Here is an 11,336-nt window from a genome sequence, read left to right as displayed (position 1 = left end):
GAGCTAGTTTTTAATATATCCAAACTACATATTATGTATCCGGTTTATGTTATAATGTATCCAAAATACTCTTTAATGTATCTGAGCTACATATTATGTATTTGGTTTGTGTTACCTTTTAAGGGATTAATGTAATTATAAACTAAAGAAGCATAGATTGTAATTTCATATTAAAACTATGTGATTCTTAAAATTTATCCTTAATAAAATGTTTATTTGTAATAAATTAAGTAATTTACTTTTACAATACAATAATTAATTTAACTAAGAAAAAAGGCCAAAATAGGAGAAAATAAATAAATGCAAATGGAGGCTATAGAGATGTGTCACATCACCTTATTTATGTTTTTCCTTTACTAACTATAGATATAGATTTTCAATACCAGGTATAATAACATTCACAATCTTCAATACTCATTATTTTTTATGATAATTCTTCATATTTTTTTAATTAAAAATTTATACTATATAAATATAATTTTTATTTATAAATTTATTTGACTTATTCTTATGTTTGTTTATATTTTAATTTCTCATAAGTCTTCTTTTACTTTAACAAACTTAAGATGAAAGTTCTATGTTTAAGTTGAATAAGAAGAAATTTTTAAAAAAAAATACATATGGTACTACCATCATGGGAATGGGCACACAAAAATATTTAAGCTAAATAAGATGAAAATTTTATTTTTAAGAATAAAATAATAATTAAAGCTTGCGAAGAAAATATAAAAACTAAATAAAGTGAGGGTATTTTTGTAAATAAATAATTTGTTTTTAAAATTTATGCAATGCGTTTTATTTTGAACACAACAAATCAAACATTCAATAAGAAAATAAGAAATAATCTCAGCATTACTTATCTCATCATAACTAATTATGATATAACTTATCCTATCATACCTAATCTCATCATAGCTTGTATTCAAACCAAACAATACCTAAGTGTTAACTACTTCAATCTCCCCGTTTTATGTAGAATGCTTGATTAAGCACAAAATATAAGAATTTTTATTTTTTAAAATTTATGATATTAAACATTTCATAAATATTCATCTTATTAAGCTAGCATCTGGCCCCAAATTTTTAAATATTCTTGGCAAATTATTTTTGAATGAAATTTCATCAAGTGTTTGACCATAAATTTTTTGAGAAATATTTGAACATTCTAAAAAAAATAGATGATTTATACCCATAAGTTCTAAAAATTATTTAAAATACCTTTAAGTTTGTATTGTCATTTTATAATGAACATGTTCTGTTAAAATATAACAGTATAACATAATTGATAACAATCAACAAAAACAAAATAACAATACAAACAAGAACAATTATACAGTAATTACATACTTAAACTTGTCATTGATTCAAGATGAATTATAGCCCATTAAAAATGAATTGTTCTTTTTTGTCACGTTCTATATAGATAGCAGAGAGAAATAGTTATTAATTATTAATGAAGTAATTGAGTAGATAAATATTAGTTGCAATCAATAAATGATGGTTACTTTTTTTATAAAATAAATTTTTAAAAATTATCAAATATTCTACTTTGCCAAGTAGTGGCAAGTTGTATAGCCAAACACTATTTTCGAAGTGTTTTTCAAATATATTTGTAGTCAAACGGGTGCTAAGAAAAAGAATTAAATTATTTATTAATATAAAAAAATGTAATTTATTTATTTTTAGAAAAAATGGTGTGTAGTCCAGTTGCCACTAGATAAACAAACCCTATCCGCCCGTTTCATCATTCAACACTCACACCGCTTCGTTTGTGTCGCCCATTTTCCATATATTTTCCCAGTCAAAATCCCTTCTGAGTCGGAGAAGCATGGCCCTACAACAATGGGATGCCTGGAAAGAATCAATCATAGAATCCACGGGTCTATCTCCTGCAACTATTTTCACTATTGTTGCTTTAGCTGTTGCTTTCTACTATGCTATCTCGGGGTTTTTCCCCTCATCTGATCATGGTCACCACCAAAGGTCTAGAGACTTCGAGGAACAGACACAGGCTTTGCCACCTCCTGTTCAACTTGGAGAAGTCACTGAAGAGGAGTTGAAGGAATATGATGGGTCTGATCCCAAAAAACCTTTGTTGATGGCTATTAAGGGTCAGATCTATGATGTTTCTCAGAGCAGGTATTCTTCTTAATCTGTAAGTAGAGTAAGCTATTTTGCCAGTTTTTTTTTTTTGTTTGATGCTTTTGGATTTTGACTTGGATTTTTGGAGTGATTTGCTTTTGGGGGTGGGTTTCACTTTCATGATTGTGAATTTAGGTGATGGAAATTTGGTATTTTACACGCTATTGCTTAATATTCTGGATTTGGCCTGTGTAATCTGGGCTGATGTGTACTGTGTAGGCCTGACAATCCATATCCATTCTGTTTTCTTACTTTTGGTGCCTGACTCGATGGGGAAGTCTTTGGATGAGATGTTTGATGTTCTCGAATGTCCATTAAGTGTGCAACTCTGCTGGTTAGGTGACGATTCTAGTCGAAGGACGAAAGTGGTCCAAAGGGCTTATAGATGTCTTAGGTTCAATTCCTCAAGATAGCAAAGGTGACCTGTGTGTAATTCTTAGACAAGTGGTTCGAGTTCTCCATGTTTAATTCAAACAGCTTCGCTATCATCAGTTCATCATCGTTTAGATAGTAATCAACTAGTCTTCTTAACTAATGTATTCATTCTTATTTTGTTGTGGTTTTGAGGAGACGGAAAACATATTCAGTTTGTTGTTTATCTAGTTTTATTTACGTCCAGTAAAGTCCAGTTGGAGTGGATAAATTGCTTAAGTTGAATTTATAACTCTTGGATTCGGAAGTGTTAAACTTATCCTTGTCCTTGTTTCAGCTGACAAATCGTCAAATAAAGATGAATTATGTGTTCTGTTAGTCTCATGTACATTAAATTCATCCACAACTTTATAGCCTGATAGATCAAATATCTTGATACGAGTCTGAATAAGTTCCTTACTCAAATGTAAGCCTAACGTATCATAATCAACCATTAAGCTTTATGAAATGCTGAGGACTTGTCATCTTGGTGTTTAAATGTGTGTGTTCCTGCAGAATGTTCTATGGACCTGGGGGACCTTATGCATTGTTTGCTGGAAAGGATGCTAGTCGAGCTCTTGCCAAGCTGTCCTTTGAGGAAAAAGATCTCACAGGGGATATTTCTGGCCTTGGTGCATTTGAGCTTGATGCCTTGCAAGATTGGGAGTACAAATTCATGAGCAAATACGTCAAAGTTGGGACTGTGAAGCAGGCAGTGCCAGTAAATGATGGGGAAGCTAATGACGGATCTGTTGAAGCAACTGATGGTGAAGCTAAGCCTGCCGAGGGTGATGCTTCAGGGAGTGCCAAGCCATTGGAAGATGATGGTCCATCAAAAGGTTCCGAGGCTCATGCTGATGCCCCTTCAGAGACTGTGGCTGCTGAATCTGCGGTCAAATCTGAGGCTGATGTCGACAAGAAAGACTAATTGGGACAATTTAGTTCAAGTGACAAGTTGAGAAGTGAGAACCACAGGGAACTGCTTTGTGGAGATCTGAAATACATGGCATCTTGTCTCAAGATATAGTCTAAATTTCTATACTGTTATATGAAATAATGAACAAAGCACATTTCACTTCCTGTGTCTTAATAGTCTATAGAGGTGTTCTTTACTGAGGTAATGCATGCTTGATTTGGCTGGAAAGAGGCCCCTTTATCTTGTCTAAACCAATGCATCTAATGTTGCAGTTCAGTCGCAGTCTCCATATTACGTCTAATTCTTACGCCTACACTTGATGTTTCTGGAGAATTTCATGGCTTAGCACTAAAAGAGAAGTCTACAAGTTTGGTATAGCCGTATAGACATAAGACAGCTGGCATAATAATATATTAATGACCAAATAAAATAATTTCACGAAATATTAAACACGTGAAATATCTTTGTTAGTCTCATCACCAAACAATATTTAGTCAGCAGGCCAAAAAAGGTTTTAAGCACTCTATTGATGAACTGATCTTTACAAGTAATGCAACCAATTTGATGGAACTGAAATAAATACACACACCAAACGTCAAATCTGAGCAGTCTGGCCAGGCCATCTTTTCGCTTTCGTCGCACCAAAGGAGTCCAGAGCCTACCGAGCACGTTTTTCTAAAGCCAATAAAATCAAAAGTGCCAGAAGTTTGTATGTGGTGAATACTGTAGGTTGAACTTTGAAGACCTCAAGAAAATTTGGGTAGTAAATTCTAGGGGGTGTAAAAGGTCGAAAGCAAGTCTTTTGATACCGATCGTATTATCATATCTATTTATGTGCCCGTCTGAATTAACTTATTTTTAAATGATTTTGACTTTTAAACATTTTTCTAGTTATGAAAATGTTTGACTTTTAAATCTAAATACCTTCAAAACTAATAAAGTGCTTAAAAGTAAAAAATATCTAAAAATAAGTTAATCAATACGGCTACTAACTAATTTAGAATACATGCCCTTTTAATGGTGAAGTTTTAAAGCAACCATACCAATTCGTCAAGGAAAGGAACCCTTTAAACGGGTTAGTATTTTTATATATGGAAGATATTTGCTTTGAATTCGAAGTCAAAAGGGGCTACTTTTTTTCCCTCTAAAATATAAAAAGGTCACTTGTTTTGGTAATTAACCTAAATGGACAAATCACCCAATTCTAAGTGAAATATCTTTAGATTTAACTGACAGTTGCGACCGTCTATTTTCTATATATCTCGCTCACAACGGAGCGGCAATACCCATTATCCCTACTCTTTTCCAAATTACAAAAGTTCCTTAAAATTTAAGCATTTCGAATACATCACTCAACGTTGGGATATATCGCGTCCCGATTTCGAATACATCACTCAATGTCCTGATACATCGCATTCCAATTTTCAATACATCACTCAAGTACAATACATCACTCAATGTGAGACTTCACGTACAATACATCGTACGGAAGTCATATCACTAAAAAGTTCATGGACTTATACATACAAATTTTATAGGATATAGTAAAATAAATTGTGTATTTAGGTCGGTTTCTTATTCTTTTTACCTTATATTTAATTTTTAATTTTTTAAAATGTATATATCATTGTTTATTTCATTCACAGTAATAAATAGAGTAGCCAGCCTAAATGATCACACTTTCAAGAAGGAATCCCAACGTCCTTCTTTCAGTTTTCGACTCAAATTTGTTAGGATCCTTATCCTCCAAGGAATTTCCAAAATTTGAACTCGTCTCTTACAAAAATTTCCGACCGTTGTTTTTCCCCCAAAATCCACCCATTTCTCCCTACAAATCCCCTTTTTTGAACACATAAATTCTTCATCATCTAAAACAGAGCGAGGGTTTTCAGATAGCTAATAGAGCATCTCAAATTTAAGGATTTTTTATAGGAAAAACGATTTCTTCTTCTGCTGCATCAGGCTTCTTTCTTCGTCGGAGGATCTTCGTTGCTGTCTTGAAAAAGGTAACCCTTTTCTCCTTTCTTGCTTCATTTTTTTTTCCAATTAATTCTCTGTTTCTGGTTTAAGTTTGGCAAATAGTTGTTGTTTATTTTTAGTAGTGAGTTTAAGAAATATTACTGTCTCTACTGTTTAATGTGGTATGAATTAGGATCATCTTTTGAATTTTCTTTCCAGATGCTTAATGTCTTTGTTGTTTATTTTCCCATTATTATAATCAGTGTTTTGATTTGCAGTCTTAGTTCACTGTTTGTCTAAGTATATCATGAATCTGCTATGTATTTTGGTTTACTCGTTTGTCGATCTTCATTGCATAGGCTGATCTGTCTTTCTTTGAGTCCCTCGTTTAAGCAAATAATGGATTGAATCTTTTGTTTATCGATGGAATCTTTGGCTTCAGAATCCTTTACAGATAAACTATGTTCTTGCTACTATGATTTTTGCTTCAAACATGTTGCTCCTTCGCTTCCATTTCTTTAAGTTTTAGTGTTAGTATAGATTTATTTTTAGTGCATATGATTGCTTTGTGTTTGTATAGATTGACAAACATTTGAACACCTCCCTTTTCTTAATTTCTGTAGGTTCCCCCCCCCACAAAATCCACCCATTTTCTTCCTGCAAACCCCCCTTCCTTCACGGATTTGACCATCAAAAAACACAAAAAATCTTAATCATCTAAAACAGAGGGGTTTTTTCATATAGCTAATAGAAGTGTGTTCTTCTTCGGCTGTATCAAGCTTCTTTGTTCGTGGGAGTCCAGCCACCATTTCAGCGGTGGAAACTTCGTCTCGTCCCAATTGCTGTCCCGAAAAAGGTAACCATTTTCTTCTTTTATGCTTCATTTTTTTCCAGTTAATTCTCTGTTTAGTTAAATAGCGGTACATCTGTTTCTGGTTTAAGTTTGGCAAATAGCTGTTATTTATTTTTAATAGCAGTTTAAGAAATATTACTATCTCTATATGTTGCTTAATGCAGTATGAATTAGAATCATCTTTTGAATTTTCTTTCCAGATGCTTGATATCTTGTTGTTTCTTTGCTTTGATTTACAGTCTTAGTTCACTGTTTGTCTAAGTATCTCATGAATCTGCTATGTATTTTGGTTTACTCATTTGTGGATCTTCATCGCATAGGCTGATCTGTCTTACTTCGATTTAATCACTCTTTGAGTCCCTAGTTTAAGCATATAATGGATTGAGTCTTTTGTTTATCAATGAAATCTTTGGCTTGAGAATCCTTTACAGATAGAAGTATGTTTTTGCTACTAGGATTCTTGCTTCAAACATATTGCTCCTTTGCTGCTATTTCTTTAAGATTTAGTGTTAGTATAGATTAATGTTGAGTGCATAGTAGAGATTCAAGCTCCACAAAAGCTCTCTTTTGGTAATTGATTGCTGTGTGTTTGAATTATTCTTGTTATTTTCACCTCTATCTCATACCACTGTTGCATTCATCTTATCTATTAATCCAACTTACTCTATTATTCTCTTGTTTCACTTTACTTGTCCACTTTGAACTTGATGGAAGCCCAACACCACGTCTTAAAATATGTGATTTCAATTATGCTAAGGTTTCTTGCATTCTAATTGCTACTTGCTAGACCTTTTTCGGATATTGATTAATTTTAGTCATCTTTGTTTGCTCATCTCAGTCTATGTCTTCATTCTCTATCTTTTCAATAATTTTTTCAAGAAATACCTTATCTTTGTTCTTCTCAAAGCAATTTTAAGGTATTTATTGATTGTTATTTTCTGTTGGCATCAATTTCCCTTTTCCATTTATCTTTTCTTCATTCTGGATTTGTACCAATTCCTATCTGGGCATGTATTCTTGTAATAACCGAAGAGGCTATGATGCCAACATTTCCTCTATCTGTGATAGTAGTTTTTTTTTTCTCAAATGGCTATCTATCTAGTCCACTATTTTTCTCAGAGGTGCAACTGATTGTTTCCCTTAACCATGCAGATCCAGGAAAGAAAATACTTATCTTGAAAGAGCAAGGAAGTGACCACCAAGTTGATGAAACTTTTGAGTAACCTAAGTTGCCCAAACTTTAGATAATTTTATCCATTACAAGCATGCCTTTCTCAGTAAGGTTATGATTCGTCCAGATTGCAATTTGGATTTCTGGAAAGAACGCTTTATCAGTGGCCTACCTCCTCTCTTTGCAGATAAAGTTAGGACTAAAATCCAAGATCGCAATAATGGTAATATTTCGTATGGCAATCTTACCTATGGTGATTTGGTAAGCACCATCAATGTTGTAGCCCTCGAGCTCTACACAAATATTAAGCTCAAACATCAGCTCAAGAAAGAACAATCTTCTTCTAGAAAGGATTTTGGTTTTATCACTCCACCAGATAAAATCAAGAAAGACAAAAAGAAAAATCCCATAGAAAGAAATCACGAAGAAGAGAAGATTCTACCAGGCCTAAGAAAAAGAAGTCTAGGTCCAAGAGACCTAATGATGCTAAAATAGATGTATGTTGGACTTGTGGATACCATCAAAAGGATCTTAAGAAATGCGGAATTAAAAGAGAAAGAACTTACAAGAAAACTGACGTTTATTGCATAGCTTCAAACATAAGAACAAGAGAAACAAATTACAAAGAGAGAGAGAGAGGTTTTCAGAATAATGGTAAATTTTCTGATGCCTCTCAAGGTAAAACTAATGATCCTTTTATAGGAGAAATGAGATATTGTCTTTATATCTTAGGCATACAAATGGATGGCTAAGATGTTGCCGACAATAAAAGGGGTCCTACTAAAAGATAGTGGAAACATCATGTTTTACTTCTTTTGTCGGAAATGGTTGAATGAAAATCTCTTTTGGTAAAGTAGAGATAACGGAAATGCTTTTTCCAAAAGTGTTTTGTCCTATAACTTCTCATTGGATGCTAATTTAGAATATTGAAATGCCACTATATGAAAAAATAATTCTGGCTTTGCCTCTATTTTTCCACAAAGGGTCTTTTTCCTATTCATAATCAGGTTCCATGTAAGCCAAGGCTAAACCTTTGGGATTACACATATCATCATTATCTTCACTACTGCTTTCTGTAGAAGCAGAGTCTTCAATCATCTTCAGGATTTGATCTTCATCATAATCATCTAAGTTTTCCATTGCTTCTTTCAATTTCTGTTTGAGAGTTGCTTTGAACAATTTTTTGGAAGAAGATCTCGACTTTTCTTGAGCCTTAACATTTGGATGTTTGGGAACTCAACCTTTGACTTGGATTTGCTTGCACAAATGTTGAATACGTTCTACATTAATCTTGGAGAAATTTCAAGTAATAATATAGCATATTCGCCTTTGAATAAAATATTTGCATAATTTAATAGGCTCTGGTAATGTAGTAATTCCTTCTTTGGTTTGAAATTCTTCAAACCTGTTGAGAAATTGTTAAGGAAGAATTTTCTCAATTTCTCCAAATAAATTCCACCAAATAAATTCCACCATTCATAGAACCATCTAGGAATGACAGTCTTAGTAATACTTAGACTATTACTTAACGAATCAAGTGTGTCTTGGCGTCAAATAAAGGAAGTTCATCCAGACTGCCTTATAATCATACCAATTATAAGTCTGAGGTTTATGAACCATTGTCAGCGCAATATGAATATTTAGATGATCTGCAAATCATTCAAAATGATCCAAGATTTTTTTGATAGTAAATCTTGAATATTGAATATAATTATTAGCATCTCTAGAATGCTTAATTTCTATAGAATTCGTGTCTATAAGAATAGCTTCGTAGAACCTCTGTTTTTAATGAATTTTCAGTATCCACATAATTGAAAATTCGTGTAACAAGGTTTAATTAAAGTGCCTATGTCAATATTTTCATATTCTTTGTTGAGAGCCATTAAAGGCAATGCCTGTGAGACAATGAATTCAAAAGATTCTTCTTTTGGGATAATTTTAGTAGGGACAGTTTTGGTTAACTCAGGATTAATCGCTTGGGCAAAGGTTTCACGTGTCTTCATAGCATAACTTGCTTTGGTTTGGACAGAGCTAGAAGATGCTTCCTGAGCTGGAGGTTTTGTTGGCCTGAGATTGATCAACTTTGGTTGGGGTGGACAAAGAAGCTTTGGAAGCTTTGGTTGAGTAGGACAAGGTAGCCTTGGAAAATCGGCTAATGCTGTGAACTTATTTTGAAAAGTTAGTTCAGGCCTTAATGAAGGTTCAACTTTTGCTGGGGTGAGTGGAGGAGGAACAAATGGTCTAGCCATTTTTGCTTTTGGAAGATTATTATCTCCTTTAGAAGAAGTGATTGGTCTAAATGGCCTCATGTTTTCCCTGCAAGAATTCACGAGTTAGAAAAACAGGTAGAGGATTGTTTTTTCCTTTAATAAACTCAATTTCAAAATCAAAACTTAGATGGTAGAGCTTGCCATCTAGCAAAGATTTGTTTGGAAACAAGATTTTAAACATTTTTTTGTAAAATCTCTTTAGTAGATTTACAATCTACTCTTAGCAGAAATTCTTTATTAATAAGATCATCTTGAAATTTTGCGATAGATAAAATTTCTTTTTTAACAGTAGAATAATTTTTTTGTGCGAAATTTCAGTTTTCGAATGTAAAACGAACTAATTGCTCTGTAGATTCAAGATCTACTTTTTGTTTAAGAATTCCTCCATAACCTGCATCAGACGCGTCAGTCTCAACAATCATAAAGACATCTGGATTAGGGATTCCTAGACATGAAATGGTTTGTACAAGAGCTTTGACTTGGATGACGGCTTGGGTTTGTTCAGTACTCCAAGGAAATAGATTTTTCCTAAGTCTCTTATACAACGGTTCACAAGTTTGTTTGACTTTTGAAATAAAATCAGCTACATAATTTAGACTTCCTAAAAACCTTTGAAGTTGGGTTTTGTTAGGAATTTCATTTGGGAATTTGGAAGAGAACTCTATGGCTCTGCAAATAGGTTTATAAGTGCCCTGATAAAGGTCATGCCCTAAGAACTTGATGGTGGTTTGAAATAGCACCATTTTCTTGGCACTGACAACTAAATCATTATTTTTAATAATTTTGAAGAAAGTGTTGAGATGTTTGAAATGAGAATCAATGTTCTCTGAAAAGATTAACACATCATCAATATAAACAATTGACATATAAGAGTAATCATTAAATATGAAATTCATGATATTCTGGAATTCAGAAGGAGCATTCTTGAGCCCGAAAGGCATTACATTCCATTCATATTGTCCGAATGGGACATTGAAAGTAGTTTTATATTTGTCTTTTTCTGAAATCTGAATTTGCCAAAATCGTGATTTCATATCAAACTTGCTATAAATATTAGCTTTAAAAGTCCTTTTCAAAAGGTCTCGTTTGTTAGGTATGGGATACCTAATCCATTTTAAAACGGAGATTAAAGGTTTGTAATTGATTACTAGCCTTGGTGTTCCTCTTTCTTTCTCTGCGTTTTTGTTAACGTAGAAAGCAAAACAACTCCAAAAGGATTTAGAAATCCTAATAATCTTATTTTTTAAAAGAGTGTCAATCTCTTTCTTACAAAATTCCATCATTTTGTGATTCATCTGAATCGGCCTTGCCTTAGTGGTAATAGTCTGTTCATTAAATCTCTCAATGTATGGTAGGTCCACAATATGTTTTTTGCGTTCCCAAAAAGCATTAGGAAAATCAGAACATATTTCTTCTTCAAAATTTTTCTAAAGATTAGCTATTTTAGTAACTATCTCCGGGGTTTTCAAAATCTGTTCGATTTTCTTAACACGAATTTCATCCTTTGAAAAGGTGATATGTTGTGAAAAGTTATTAATTCTGAAAACAGTGTTTTCTCTTACAAAATTACTTTCATCTTGTGAAAGAATTTTAACAAAAGGAAAATGTAAATAT

At 32.9% G+C, this 11,336-nt stretch overlaps 1 protein-coding gene across 1 annotated transcript; it reads left to right on the top strand.

The window, feature by feature from the left end:
• Positions 1 to 1,716: 1,716 nt before the first annotated feature.
• Positions 1,717 to 3,720, top strand: LOC125834351 (membrane steroid-binding protein 2-like). Its single transcript, XM_049513505.1, has 2 exons — positions 1,717 to 2,139; positions 3,070 to 3,720. The coding sequence occupies exons 1-2, from the start codon at positions 1,829 to 1,831 to the stop codon at positions 3,479 to 3,481; spliced, it is 723 nt and encodes a 240-aa protein (XP_049369462.1). The 5' UTR covers positions 1,717 to 1,828; the 3' UTR covers positions 3,482 to 3,720.
• The last annotated feature ends 7,616 nt before the right edge of the window (positions 3,721 to 11,336 follow it).

The sequence above is a fragment of the Solanum verrucosum genome, unplaced genomic scaffold (assembly GCF_900185275.1).
Source record: "Solanum verrucosum unplaced genomic scaffold, falcon-dt-bn FXZP01000279.1, whole genome shotgun sequence".
In the NCBI taxonomy this organism is placed as follows: domain Eukaryota; kingdom Viridiplantae; phylum Streptophyta; class Magnoliopsida; order Solanales; family Solanaceae; genus Solanum; species Solanum verrucosum.
The sequence above is the reverse complement of the archived record's forward strand: the minus strand, read 5'-3'. Positions and strand labels throughout refer to the sequence as shown.

Coding starts and splice junctions, on each gene's coding strand:
- LOC125834351 (XM_049513505.1), top strand. CDS start 1,829: ATGGCCCTACAACAATGGGATGCCTGGAAAGAATCAATCATAGAATCC. Junction 2,140..3,069: donor TATGATGTTTCTCAGAGCAG/GTATTCTTCTTA, acceptor GTGTTCCTGCAG/AATGTTCTATGGACCTGGGG.